We start from the raw sequence: 15,842 nt of genomic DNA, 5'->3' as shown, positions 1-15,842 counted from the left end.
TTGCGTTTTTTCGTACCTCGAACAAAACGGCCGCCACGACAGCCGCCATCTTGAATTTTTTAAAACCACTCCCGTTTTGTCAAAATACAGGATAATCGTGGGCGAAACACGAAAAAATAATTATCCTCGACTACCCCGTTTCGGATCTGTGGCGCCGCGGTTCGGGGTCGAATAATCGAAATTTTCAAAACGCTACGGCTCGGCCGCCATCTTGTTTTTCCAATTTTTTCCACATTTCCCATTAATCGTTTACTATTTTCTTCAAAGATTGCAAAATTCAACGAAATCGGTTGGAAAACAACGGAGCTGCAAAAATCTCCTCGGCCGCCATCTTGTTTTTCTGAAATGTCATAATTTTTCCCCAGAGGGTTCCCCCACCCAAACACATCTCCCCTACATCACTATATCATTTTCCTTCTCTTTCTAGGAGAACAATTATGTCAATGAGTCAGTCAGTGAGTGAGTGGTAATCGAGCTATATATAGTATAAATAAATGCGCCTTACTAAGTTTTTAAAAGGAATTAGATTAAATAAAATAAATATCACCCATTATCTAAATACCATGTCAAAACAGTAAATACTTAATAATGCATTAAAACTTAAAAGTAAGATAGGAAAAGTCAATGACCTCTACATGTCAACTGTTAAAATATGGTTTGCAAGGGAAATACTTTGCATACTTACATAATGTTTTTAGGGTTCCATATCTCAAAAGGAAACACGGGACCCTTATAGGATCACTTTGTTGTCTGTCTTTCTGTCCGTCTGTCCGTCTGTCGTGTCTGTCAAGAAAACCGATAGGGTATTTCCCGTTAACCTAGAATTATGGGCAGGTAGATAGGTCTCAACTCTCATAGCCCAAGTAAAGGAATAAATCCGAGAACAAATTTCGTGATTCTAGATCAACGGGAAGTACTGTATAGGTTTTCTTGACGGACGGACGGACAAATGGACAGACAGCAAAGTGGTCCTTTAAGAGCTCCGTTTTTCATTTTGAGGTACAGAACCCTAAAAAAGAAAATGATGCACATGTAATGAATAAATGTGTTGGTCAGTCTTCACACTAAAATATTTAAACCCCTTTAATTTAAAAACTGTCATAGCCTAGTGGTTAGAACGTCCGCCTCCTAATCGAAGGTCGGGGGTTCGATCCCGGAATCACGCACTACTAACTTTTCAGTTATGTGCGTTTTAAGCAATTTAATATCACTTGCTTTAACGGCGAAGGAAAACATCGTGAGGAAACCTGCATACCTGCAAGTTTTCCATGTTCTCAAAGGTGTGTGAAGTATGCCATTCCGCATTGGACCAGAAAGAACTACGGCCTAAACTTCTTTTGAATTTAAACCACTTACTAGGTTTTGATCTGAGAAAGAAATTTGACATTAATTGACAAAATTGAGAGACCTAAGCTTGTATAAGAACACAGAAGTGTCATAATTCGTGTTCACTTTGCCTAACGTCTCTCAGAGAGCAGAGAGAGATTTAAATTGTTTCTTATAATCACTGGCCATATTTCAAATGCGAAAGTGTGTTTGTTGGTTTAATATTCAATCACGCTGCAACGGAGCAACCAGTCGACGTGGTTTTTTGCATGGATACATTTAAAGACCTTGAGAGTGACATCTCTCTCCGCATCGTATTCTTTATTGCTGAGGGTTGTGACCTATTTCCATTATTCCTACATCTAATGGTAGGTTTTCTTGGGATAATAATGCAGTGGGTTCAAAGAGCCTACGGAACTCGACTAGAAAAACGAGATTTTGACACTTAGGTTTAACGGTTATGAATTAGTTATTAATATCAGTGATAAAATTGATTAGGGCTGTCAGGTAAAATGACATTTATCTCGGAAAATCAAAGAGTGTCCACGAGATTTTTTTCCAAGTTTGCGCTACTAACTACATATATTATGAAGAGGAAAGGTTTGTTTGTTTGTTATCGATAAACTCTGAAACTACTGAACTACTTGCACTAAAGACATAATCATCAACATCAACCGACAGACGTCCACAGTGAACATAGGTCTTTAATAGGGTCTTCCACATGCTACGGGTTTGCGCCGCCTGAATCTTTGCGCTTGCGCTTGACGACAATCATGCTTTAAAGAAAGCAATGATGAGGTCCAAGTTGGAGCACGCTTACCTAGAAGATGCCTATTCACTCTTGGCTTGCAGGTATCTAAGGTATATATGACAGGAAACACGGCCGCCGAAATGGCGTTCCAACCTTTAGGCTCTCCCCATTGCCCGCAGCATGAATCTGAGCTTTCTTATGAGACCCATGGTTATATTATGCACATATAATATCTCATAAGAAAGCTCTAACACACAATCCAGCTAAGTAAGTCCAATTTCGAAAAAAGCTAGCTAGCCGACAAATCTAACTCAGGCAGCCTTCGGGAACCTTCGAGATGTCTCTGTCCAAAATTCCTCAATGCTTGAAGAACAAGTCTTTGAATAGTGCATATTGTCAGTGATGAAATATGGATCCGAAATATAGGTCTTTTTTTTGTACACAGGAAATGCCTGACGCATACCCCTTCGTCATGTGGGGCTTGCACCAAACTTGCACTACTACGAAATCCATTTCGGAACACGGCACCCGGAACGAGGCGCGCTATCTCCTAACATAGGTATAATACCTATTTAGAACACTTACTATCTGTCATCATAATCTATGACAACCTCCGAGTATTTACCTGGTAAAACCGTAACTTTAGAATAAAATTTAGTATATAAGCAGGCTTCATTTAGAAATGAAAAAATCCCTATTTTATTTTTCAACGATTATAAACACAACTTTCATTCAAAAATAATAAGCTTAAATTCATTTTAAATAATATTTTGCGACGAAATGACGCGCACAGTCCTTCCGCCATGACAGTCCAGTGGACACTGAATTCCATAGAGCGCCTGCAAGAAAATAAATAGCACAGGAAGTTTTTTGGTTAGTTTTAGATTATTTAAGAAACGAAAAACATTTAGTATAAAACTAACAGTTAAAATTGATTGCTAAACCTAAACATATCATTTTCTGGAGGTTGGCTTCAAAGTATCAAGATGTTAAAGAAAACTTTTACAGAACAAGTTGCGAACAGCAATGTTTTCAACTTGGTTTTTTTTTTTATTGGGATAATGTATACTAAATAAAAAGAGGCCCTTATAATCTTCACAAACTGAAGTTTTTAATTGCATGTATTTAATAGCTGTTAATGCTTTAGAAAAATAAACAATTTACTTCAAAGTACAGCATTTTTGCGATTTGTCAAATAGCAATTACCTTAACTTGAAAACTCTTGTGTCCTGTATTGCAATGAAATCGATTGAATTTATTTTATCATCCAAACAAAGTAATATAAATACAGAGAAAGAAGTTCTACCATTAGTTTTTATCTTATAAGCTGCTCTTGTAAGTGGCTTTCGCTACTTGGAATTAGGTATTAAATGGGATTTCAACCCATTTGCATGAATCGTCACGATGAAGGGACTCTAAAGAGGTATTATACTTGTAGATAGATTATAACGAAAGACCACCTTTATAAACACGTCGTAACCGGTGAAGAGCCATTACCTAGTTTTTGTCCTACAGTCACGTAATCGACAGTATTGTGCATTGTCTCTATAAAGACATGAGCTTCACAACCTTGAAGCGAGGTGGAAGTGCATAATTTTCTTGTCTAGTAGAGCTACCGCATTATTTGAAAAATGTTCTCTACATGTACCTACCTACAATGGAACAACGTTAAGTCACTTTTATAACTATCATAACATGAAGACAATTTGTGCGTCTGGGATAATAGTTTGTTTGTGTGCATGTTTTCCAACATTTCCTTCTCAACTCTAGTAGTTTTTGTCTCCATTTTTGATGTATAGTTTTTGGATTAGGCTTACAATAAAAGTATAACTCATTGTTCTACTTACAGTAGATTGCAGTCATATTTTACTATAGCACTGCATTAACGGATATAGTAAATTAAGTCTGTATATAAAATATTTTTTCTTTTGTAAATAAATAATTGCAATATTTAAATCTGCTGTGTCTATGTCTTCCTAACTTTTAAATTGATGCATGAATATAAAATTCATCGCCGTTCCAATTTATCATTTAGTTTATAAATATAACATTCACCAATCACAGTATTCTGCGTACAAGTAGTATGAAGAAATCCACTAAGCATAGTAGATTTTAGAATATTAATAAGAAATATGATCCTTTATAATGACTATTCAATTGATGTGCCATACTGCATTCTTATGTGCTTTCAATTCTAGACGACACACATCATCGTTTTAACTTCATTGACCATCGTTGTCTGGTCTTGATTGTTCTACTATTCAAAGGCAAATCCATTTGTTTACGAAACTACCAATTTGCGCTAAGTTAGTATGGATTCCTAACTAAGCATCCACTACTATAGTATAGAAGCTATGATTGGATATAAAGTTTACAGAAATCGCTTCGTTATTCAAACCAGTGTTTAAATATTTGCTTTTTACATTTATGTTTCGCCATTTTCACTGGAAATTATATTGCTTTTTATACTTGAAACATCATCACGCCCGCTGTTAAAAGAACATCATTATTCAGAATGCAATTTCAAGTGTCATGCATTATTCTCATAAAATGGATGTTCAATGCTCAAAATGCGTGATATTTCAAAGCCCATAATTGCTTGTGAGCTAAATCCCACACCTAATGTGACTGATACTGATAAACTTAAGCATTCTCTTGTAACAAGATATTGAGCATTCGGCAATTTTGAATTTTATTGAACTGAACAACAAATTAAACCAAACATCTATGCGAGTAATTTTCGTCACTTATTCTAGCAAACGCTTATGTAGAAGATGGCTAAAAAAATCTATTCTTCGAAAGCCAGCGCCGATACAATGTTCGTTCGGGACAAAAGATCAAAACAAATTTTTGAATGTTTATAAACCTCAGGTTAATCAGCATCTTAAGACAGTAGCGCCAACAGGCAGAAATCTCTACGCGGGAATCTTGTGATTATATGAATACCAGACTTGGAATTCTTGGAATTGCAGGAATTGAAGGAATCGTGCCAAGCTGCTCACGTACGTGATAATGTCACGTAATGATGGAAACGGTGGATATGTTTTAATTGAGTGTACATTTCTACTACCTTTCTGTGTCGCAACATTTAAACCAATTACAGCAATCTATAAACTCTATATCATAAAAAAAGTATTATAAGAAACTTAACGCTATAAAACAAGACAAATGAAAGTACTATTACCGTTTGAGCTAGAAATTCAGGCACTTCTAGTTTGGCCTAAAAATTCGTTAGGCAGAATTAGAATTTTTGGATTATTTTGGACATTTCCGAGGATTGTCTTAGTTAATTACTATGTGCCGGCATTTAGGATTGGGACTATAGTGAATACATAAAGTCCATACATTTCTTTGTTTCTATTCTCATTCTTGTTATAATAGCTAATGATGGTGTTTAATATTACGTGGTATATTAAAACGCGTCAAAGATTCAATAATTAAAATCACTTAATTTTACAAACTAAGCTGTCTCGGCGTTGATAACTCGGAGGCTCCCTTCAAATTGCATTAACTAAGCTAAGGGATGCTGCAGTAACAATATTTCGATGCTGATGCACTACGTGACCTGTTTTTGCTTCTTCGTTCAAAATATTAATTTATTTTTAGAAAATAGGTTGAAGTTATAATAATTGTCTAATTAATAATTGTCAAACAAATTATATCACGCAGGCGAAATCGCGGGCAAAAGCTAGTTTTGCCCGCGACTTCGTCTGCGTGATATAATTTGTAGCTTATAGCTCTTGGACAATATAGCTATCAGCTATCAGAGAAAGAATTTTCAGAATAGGATCATTAGTTAAAATGACAACTAAAATCAAGTTTCTTTTGCGTTATTATAGTTTTTCTTAATTCTTTCTTCTAGTCTGGGATGTCATCGCTTGGTTCGTGTCTAGTTTAAAGCACGATCGTCGGCGAGAAAACAAGAAATATTATGTGAGATGTGAACGCTTGGGTGGCGGGAGATTGAAGAAATAGCTTGCATTGTGTTTTCCGACAGACAATTCAGAGATTCGCTTCATATATTATATTAGGTATATTATAATATCCTACGTTGATAAAATTCACAACTTGTGAGTACTTTGGATTTTTAAATTAAATTAGTCAATATAATTACATAATTACTTTTTATTTAAATTCATAATAAATGTTTATACAAAAATTTAATAATACATACCTATAGAAACAGATATTTATTTAAAATACTAACATTAACTTTAAATAATGTTAAATACTAACTAGGTAAACGGTGAGATGAAAGGTCCCTAGGATTTAATAAAATGATTATAAAACAACTATGTACCTACCTACGAGTTACGACCTATCAAGTATCAAGATGTGTTATTTTTACTGTAAATAATTGTTATTATAGTTTCCATTAAAAGTGGAAGTCTGTGGTGAAAATATTCAATTTTGTAAAAAAAAAAAAAAACGCTACAATTAAAGCTTGCGATTTTCAAACATATCTGGACACTGGATTGTGAAGTGAAACGCCAGAGTGGATCGTTCGTCCTTCTGCGGATCGCTCTGCGAGCAGTTTAGAACTGCGTACCTACCTAGTTAAAAGTACATATTTCGCGACGTTTAAATTACTCAATTTCAAAATCTCTTTCCGGAAATTTGAAAATCCTACTTAGAATAATTCTACCTAGTAGTAATAGGTTAACTAAGTAGGTAGGTATATGTTAATTATTTAATAACTACTTTTTGTCCGCGACTTCGTTCGTGTAAAAGTCCCATAGAAACCTATATTTATATTGTTTACTAGCTGATGCCCGCAGCTTCGCCCGCGTGGATTGGCCAGATCCCCTGCAGCATCAGGATTGAGGAGTTGGACTAAAAATTTTTTATGAAACAATGTCGCAAAGTTCCTCTATCGATTAAAAAAGAAATGACGCAAATCGGTTCAGAAATCTCGGAGATTTCGGTGTGCATAGGTAGAAAAACACAACTCCCTTTTTGAAAGTCGGTTAAAAAGTAGCCTATGTTACTCCCTGGTCAATTCTCTACTTGTCTGTGAAAATCCCGTCAAAATCGGTTCAGCCGTTCCCAAGATTAGCCTTTTCAAACAGACAGACAGACAGACAGACAGACAGACAGACAGACAAAAATTTTAAAAACGTGTGATTCAGTGTTGGTATCGTTCAAATAACCATATGAGCTTAATATGAGGTAGTTATTTCGAAATTACAGACAGACACTCCAATTTTATTTATTAGTATAGATTGGTGATAAAAAGTCATCTAGGTTAGTATAGTTCGCGGAAATCCAGCCAAAATCGTATCAGTCGTTTCAAAGATTAGCCCGGTTTCATAAAGTCATACCTAGACCATTTTTTAGGGATCTAGCATACACGATACTTTTAGCATCAGTATGATCAGCGATTTAGTTGCTTTTTGGAAGGTTGAGGCCACCACGTTTGAACGTTCCAATTTGTATACATTTATAATCTCTAGTCGTAGTGCTCAAGTCGTTTTTCGGAAGCTCGATGAAGTGTCGAACGTTTCAATCCGCACTCATAAAACCTCAAGACGCAATGATTTAGTTTAGGTTCACGCTGGATATTATCGGAGCTACGCCATTGTCACGAACTCTAAACACTGCTTTGCGCTTTATAATAAAACTTCATCTTTCCGGAAGCCGATGCGATATTGATGGAATCGCTAAAACGCTCGGCTTTTCAATACACACACAATACAACATCGGTGCAACCACTAAGTCGCTGATCGCCGATGTTAAAAGTATTGTGTGTGTTAGGGCTTTAAGCTTTAATGGGTGTTGGGAATTGCGGATTATATTCAGCTTACTTTATCTTTTTAAAAATAACATATTCGTAGTCATATTTCACAAAGTCGTGAATAGTGAATACTTCAATAGTCAAAGCAGCTAATACGTAGTAGGTATACGATCCACTTATAGCAGAAGTTTATAAGGAGAAAAGACGTCTGAATGTAGCGATGTGCAAACGTGTCCGGTCGCCGCCGGTCACAAATCTTCCATTTCACTCGGGCTCAGCCTCCGCGCGCTGCGGAGAGGAAATAGCACGCTCCAAAGCACGCGGCTGCGTATCGGCTACTCCCGAAATAGTCCCCCCGCGCAGGGTGCCGGCCCATCGACGTGCTTTTAGTATGCTGCGCGCATGCGACACGCCCGCACCCTTCTGCGCTCCTAGTAGCTCGCCTCTACACTCGCGAATCACCAAATAACTCTTAAAATTAATTAAAACAAATGAAATGGTCGCTATATTAGCTAACCCGAAATGGAGCGAGGACCTCACCATCCAGATGATCATTGAATACGAAAAAAGAGAATACCTGTGGAACCCGGTTTCAGAAAACTACAAGAACAAGAAAATACGCGAACAGGGATACGTCGAAATACTGAAAACTCTTAATTTAGTCGACATAACGGTCAAGGAGTTGAAAAATAAGATAAAGAATATACGATCGTCCTACAGCGTCGAGTTAAAGAAAATTCGCGCGGCAAGGAAGGCTGGCGCGCATGCGTACAGGCCGAGCGTCACGTGGTTCGAGCACGCAGACAGGTTTCTGCGAGCGATCGTCACTCCCAGCTCCGTAAGTGCCTTTATTTACGTTATTCTGGACCTGCGCTCTGGCATTCTAACTTTGAAGAGTAACTTTCTTTGTTTTAGGTCGACAATAGCTTGCTCGAGATCGCTATGAGTGACGACAGCGACGCCGTGCAAGATTTGAGCGAGCGGAAATCTCCGGAAAAGAAAAGCCCACGCAAACGACGCAGCTCGACGCGGTCGTCAACGCCGTATGTATTAAACACGCCGTCCCCGCGTCCGAGTACGCCCTTCGGGCTCAATCAGACTTCGTCCCCGTTCGGGATCCTCCCGAGCTCGACATCCGCTCCATTTCTTAATCCCCCCGTCGGTATAGCAACGCCGCTAATAACCTCGCTTGCAACCATCTATCCGGTGCCGATCAAACAAAAAAAGAGTAACTTCGACGATCGGAGCGACCAGTCGGAAACGCCGCAGGACTTGAGTCAGCATTCGGAGAGTGGAAACGAGAATGAATTCGAAATGTTCGGTAAATTGATTGCGAGCCAGCTTCGAAAATTACCGCTCAGTTTGGCACTGGATACGCAGTTAAAGATCCAAACGCTAGTAAATGCGGCCAGAATACAAGCCGTATATCAACAATACAGCTATGCGGGTCCTTCGCAGGAGGCCTTGTCTGTGCAGGCACTTTCCAACGGCATACTAGCAAGCATGGCCTCCCAAAGCCCTTACACATCGAGGGTAGTGATGGACCTGAGAAACGATTCACCCGACGACTTGAATTTGAAAACAGAATACAATCTTGGATCTGAATTAGAAGATTAGGTATCTAAAAATTAATGTTCTGGACTTCATGTTGAAGCTGTTGTATCTAAAGAATTCGACAAGATTGATTGCTTCACCTGCATTGGCCCCTTCAGCATTATTTGACTAATTGCTGAAACAATTTGCGGTCATTACTTATGCCGCATCTAAATTTTCTTCATTACGGATATGCGTGCCAAATATTCCTATGCAGATGTTTTGCCTGTTTACATTAATTACGGGATGCATTTCATTCATTCTATAGATAGAACGAATGATACGTCCGTCTGCATAATAAAGACAGTCCAAACATAAAAATAAGGAAATAAAGAGGGGGAAAAGAAATAGAGAAAACAATGTTCACGTATTAAGTTTATGCATACTGAAACATTCAACAGTGAAAGGAAAACTCGCGATTTACTTGGCGATTCGATTCTGATAATCGAGTCAGACTCAGACCTGAAAGTCATATACAGAAGAAAAAGACTTTATGTAACAGACAGACAGTATGTGTAGCTGGTATAGAGATAAAATATTTCTTGTTAACTAACCTGTTGAAATTTTCCTCGTCGGCATTGTATTCTTATGTGTTTTAGATGTTTATATAATAATGTGATAGATGTTGTTATAATAAGACCGCGAATTTTATACACATTTAGCAGTGATTATTATTATATTGTAAATGCCAAAGTACAAAATATTCGAAAATAATATACAATTGAACGCAGACGGGATTAGAGTTTTGATCTAGTCGTCTAGAGTGAGTTTAAGTTAGATTTCAACGTTTGGCTGTGTTTAGGTTATTTTGTTTTGTTTCGATTTTGACGGAACTTTTTGTAATAATTATAAGTAAAAACCCAATTGGTGTTTGATTTTTGTATAAGCAGGATTACGGTTTTGTAGCAATTAAATTAATCTCATTTTTATTGTAAAATGTTTTAAAGGAAAACGTTCAACACTCGTATACCTAATTGAAACGATTTTGAGACTTGACTTATATTTTTTTAAAAGGTAAATAAAAGTTTTGAAATGTCTGTGTATTAGAAGTATATTACGAATTTATTTTCAGTGTGATAGATGTAAAATTGTATGCCATTAATAGATGTTAAAATGTGATTACCATGACAGAAAAAAGTTAAAAAAATACCTCATTATAGAATAGTATAGATTTGATATTAGCGCGGAGTATATTTTATCTGTTATTCGATGTGCCACAGTTATATAAACGGTATGTGATTTATTAAATACAAAAATTTTATAAACCCGTTTGCTTATTTTATTTAACGCATATTTTGTTTAAAAAATATAGGTATCAAGCATTTTTGAATAAAACAAATTTTTTAAATTTAAAGTAAATGATAGTTTAAGCGAATCTGATAAGATGATAATAATAAATAAATAATGTATTTTTATTTTTTTCTAATAAAAATCAAATAAGTATCATGCTAGGTCCAAAACGATGCCTGCTTTAGTTCTAACAAAATAAAAGGCAATTTTGATCGATCAGTAGGTAGGTATTTTATTTCACATTTTAATGTCCTATTCTACTTTCAGCTGTCGTAACCGTAAAGTTAGAATTGCTCCGAGACGAAAGACATAATAAAAATGCTTCAGAGCCGTTTCTGTTTGCTTTACCCTATCTACTGGGTATATTATGCTAATTTAATATTTATTTTATTATTGTATATAATTTGCATGAAATAATTTCAATTTGAAACAAAACAAAAAAATGTATAAAGTTATGAACGTTGCTCAAATAGTACTTACCTAACTATTGTTAGGAACCGAAATTTTGTTATTTTCTTGTGCGCCCGTTCTTGTTAGAGTAGTATCTGGTGGATTAGCATAAACTAGGTTCTTGCTGTGAGTGCCGTATCGTTTATTTGCATATAATGTTGGATTTTGTGCTCCTGATAACTGAATCGACTTAACGCTATTTACAATCTGTGTGATACTAATACATACTGTGCTAATTGTCTAAGACTTACTCTAATAGTCTAGCTAGTACATAATACGACAAAAACAAAACCATAAGTATTCCCTGTTTATAAAAAAGTGGTGTCTTTTGGTAGAGTAGAGACATGTCATGGCGTACGCACATATTAATCACGTAATCGCTGCATCCCCGGTCCGCACACCGCTTCTGCCTTCTTTACTCTACAGACTGTGTATCCAGGTCCTCGCCGCTTAGCTTCGTTTTTTCTACTTGCAACTTCTGCTCTATAAACAGCGCCTTAGTCCATTCCATAGATCTAATAATAAGTATATCATTCATTCATTCAATTGATTCAAATAGTTGTATATATTGGACCATAGAGAAAACAAAGAGTACCTAAAAAATTTCCTATCATCAGCATTTTCCTAGCATCAGGGCTTCAGGATTTGTTCGCCATTGGAATTACTGAGCCTTTAAAACTCGAATCACGTTTGTTCCCGGATGTAGAGAAAAACGATGTTATTGATTCTTGATCAGGCTCGTGTCGGAAACCGGGGGAGGTTGGTCAGGCGTGCAAGGTTACTGTCTTGGGCTGAATATAGTCGGTGACTCAAAGCTATTTGCCCTTAATCTGCTAGTCTAGATACCAGTACCATACCACATCTGTACAATATGTTAGTAATACTTATTTCAATGGCCACAGGATGACAGGACAATAATGTATTGGTGGTAGGTAGATATGCTATTTTGATACTGCTGCCAAGTAATGGTCTTACGTCTAGCTGCTGTGTCCAAGTCACAGCTGACGTAAGACAAGTGCTTATTATTATTTCTATAACTTTCACAGAATACAGCATTTCGACGGCGTTTTTTTTCACCTTTGGAGCCATACTGTTTCAAATTAATGTTTTCATAGATTTCTTAATAGGTAAATTTGGTCACACGACCATGGTTATGAGTGGTTATGACTATAGCAACTTTACTCTACTTTAACTATAAAGGCCATTCACTAACACTATACCCTCCCTCCCATATTCGGGTAAAAATAAAACGATTTAACGAATATAGGTAAGTAAATTCGATCTGTCACAGTCTGGCTAACGAAAGTAGACTGGTAAAGCGCGGCAATTTCAAAAAATATCAGTATGGCAGGCCCAAAATTAGTATGACTGATCTGAAATAACCTAATTTTATACTTTAGATTTCCTTATATTGATTTATGTTGTGTAATATTATGTTATTCCAGGTATGTCATACTAATTTTGGGGCTGCCATATTGATATTTTTTAAATATGCCGATCTTTTCCAGTCTACTTTCGTTAGCTAGATTATAAAGCGCCAAGCAAATGAGCGCGACGATGCAGTCTGGTTTCACGCGTCATTCCGCACCATACTGTACGATGCCCGAGTGGTTCGGATAAAACTGAATATAAATATCGCTGAAAATGGTTTTAGTTCAATTTCAGGGAACGACAAACTATAATATTTTCGAAAAACTTATGCTCTCAAATAGAGATATTTATTATGATGTCTTTAGTCTCACAGACTCATTAAAGTCGTCTAGAAAATTAATGTCTCCGATCCAAAATTTCTTGGCAGTTGGTAAGACATATTTTATTATCGTTTTGTATACCTACGTAGACGTCCAAATGATAAACGCACATGATAGCCATGATACGTCCTAGTTTCGCGCATCATTTAGTGCCATACTGTGCATGCAATAATTGAATCGCAGAATCATAGGGCAGAATAGAATTCGCAGAAAATGCGCTTGATGATTGTACCGAATTGTACCTCTGTACTATTATGTATTCTAAGCCTATATGTTACTTTATTATACTAATATTATAAATGCAAAAATGTCCCTCTATCTGTCTGTTAGTTTTTCATGGCGCATCAGTTTAACGGATTTTGACGTGCAGAAATAGCTTGCATCTCGGGAACAGAACAACAAGAATATAAAAAATTAAGAGTTCCCACAGGATTTAAAAAAAAATGTAAATATAACGGTTGAAGTTGCGGGCACTATCTACCTACTTAGTTTAGAGAATGCTGAATGAAAAATGAAATTAAATGTTCGTCCTTGGTCAAAATTGATTTCTTCTAATCTACGTTGCACGTCCTGCCTATACCTATTTCGTCAACTGTTCAAAAAATATTATATCTATGTCTCGTCACCGTGAGTCCTTCATGTAGAGATTATCTAATTTTTCACAGGCATTTTAAATTATAAATATATCACAATTAGCAAAAAATGTGTAATATACTATACAGAGCCATGCGTCCTTATTAAATTTTTATACCGCCTGTAGCTGGAATAAAATTCGTTCGCTCGGGGCTTAACTTAAGCTCTTGCATGTACGGGACGTGTCAAAGCGGGTATTTGGAGTGAGCGAGAGGATGTTACAGGTGCGAAAAGGATGAAGTGATTACTGCGGGACTTCGCCAACGGGCCTGCTGTGGTGGCCGACGGCTTACATAGCTTACGACCGCGTCCTGAATACAGTGACTGGACAGGTTTGATACTAGAAATTATTGGAACTTTTTAAATTTTCAAAACATACTTTTATAACTCAACTAGCTGATTCGCCCCACCTTCACCCGAGTGGAATTTTTAAAATCAGTGAGAGAGTGAATTTTTTAAAAATCTTGAAACACGTATTTATTTTCTAACCCAAATCCCAAATACCAGTTTTTATCGATATTTCTTGAAAAATGATGGACTTACATACAAACTTTCAATCGTCTATTTAACCCTCTTGGGGGTGGAATTCCAAAAAAATAGTCGAACATTTACCTATTACTTTAATTTAATCGAAAGCCCAAATATTAAAATTCATTGAAAAATGACGGGCTTTCATTCAAACTTTTATGCCCTAACACTCCCTAGGGGTGAAATTTAAAAATTCCATCTTAATGAGTCCCCACGTTATAAAAGGAACCTTCTCTGAAATATCAAGTTTCTAATCCCAGCCAACGGCTTAGGTTGTGCGTTGATATAGATCAGTCAGTCAGTCAGTGAGGACAAGTGTTGTATAATATGTAGATTTAGTCGAGACATTATTTGCAATAATTATTTATTTATTATGTAGGTAAGTATGTATGTTTTATTTAAATATTTATTATAGGTATAATATTATAATTTACATTCATTGCCAATAACAAAAAAAAGAGTAGTTCAAAACTGTCCATGACATCTCTAACTTCACCTCTTGCAGCACTGCAGGCCCGACGTGACCACGATCTATGCAACTTAGTTGAAATATCGATAATTTAAAATCATCATTTATTAATCATGGAACGTAGCTGCTATTTACCTTAAAGATACAGCAGTTTTTACACTGTAAGTAGCTGTGTATTTTGTTAAAAGCTGTAGTAAATACTGCAGAGTATGTCACTGTGAGCCTAAAATACTGCAAACTTGTATGCCAAGAAGGAGAAATGCACATACTCGTACAAGTACAGATATTCATCTCTTACATGGCTACGTTTTGGCACTGCAACGCGGTTGTTCTCTGTATAAAGACGCGCAGTGGGCATATTCTTTTCTCCTACGTACTGTCTTTGTCCCATTGCGCGTTGTTAATAAGTGCCTATTTTATCTATGAGATCGTGGCGGTATTAATCATAGTTCTTAATGTGGTATAAGGTAGTGAAGAGTATTTTTAAGCTCAATAAATGCAAAGCAATGTTAAACAAATATGTAATAAAGAATTGTATGAAAGAAGTACTTACCAAAAAGCAAGTTGTATTTTTTATTATTATTTATGTATCAAGCCCTAAATTACAGCTTACACCAATCTCAGTTGTAATTTAGAGTTAAAATTAACGCAACTACTGCTGGCGTACTAGTTTACAACGGCTCTTTATAATAATTGCCGATGCGCGGTCGGCGGCACCGATAAGGGATTACACCCCTGCACCCCCCCATTCATGGGTGGTGAAAAGCCACCCGCTTACCGTCAGCTCCAGCTTTTTTTTCGTGAACTTGCATTTTGTGACAGTGTTTATTGAATTATCAACTAAGAAATACTACAGTCCACTTGGCCTATGCAATTTGAATATTCGTTATCGTATTCTACTTTAATTTAAGCCTCTTTAGATCTAATACTACTAAAAAACTACTATAATAAAAGCTACTAGGTAGGTACGTACTCGTGTTTTGCTGATAATCGTTAGAACTTAGGTACACCGTGAATTAAATAAATAAAGCATTATCTACACAACACTTAAACTATTCACAAAAGTGTAAAATACGATATCACAATAATCTAGGATGTTACATGTATTATATTAAAATTATCACCCATAAAATTCAACGTACGTATTTTTTAATTTATCATTCAGTCTCTATACATTATCCCCTATTATGATACAGAAGCAAAAAATTTCCCTTGTTTACGTCAGGTTTGCTTAATCCGCAAAACCAAAGAGTTCGTGACGGGGATTTTATTTTCTGGCTTATGTATTTTGCGCCCTTTGAAACTTGACTTAGGTGT

The 15,842-nt window shown here is 36.3% G+C and overlaps 2 protein-coding genes across 7 annotated transcripts in view; both read left to right on the top strand.

Moving 5' to 3' along the window:
• LOC123865649 (nucleolar protein 4) overlaps positions 1-15,842 on the top strand; it is a 177,689-nt gene that overhangs the window by 38,337 nt on the left and 123,510 nt on the right. The gene's annotated exons all lie outside the window — the stretch shown is intronic.
• LOC123865657 lies at positions 8,060-10,673 on the top strand. The gene is made up of 2 exons (XM_045906852.1): positions 8,060-8,649; positions 8,727-10,673. Exons 1-2 carry the CDS (start codon positions 8,308-8,310, stop codon positions 9,426-9,428), a joined length of 1,044 nt encoding a protein of 347 aa, XP_045762808.1. The 5' UTR covers positions 8,060-8,307; the 3' UTR covers positions 9,429-10,673.

Source organism: Maniola jurtina, chromosome 5 (genome assembly GCF_905333055.1).
Source record: "Maniola jurtina chromosome 5, ilManJurt1.1, whole genome shotgun sequence".
Lineage (NCBI taxonomy): Eukaryota > Metazoa > Arthropoda > Insecta > Lepidoptera > Nymphalidae > Maniola > Maniola jurtina.
Note: the sequence above shows the minus strand (reverse complement) of the source record. Positions and strands in the feature narration are given on the sequence as shown.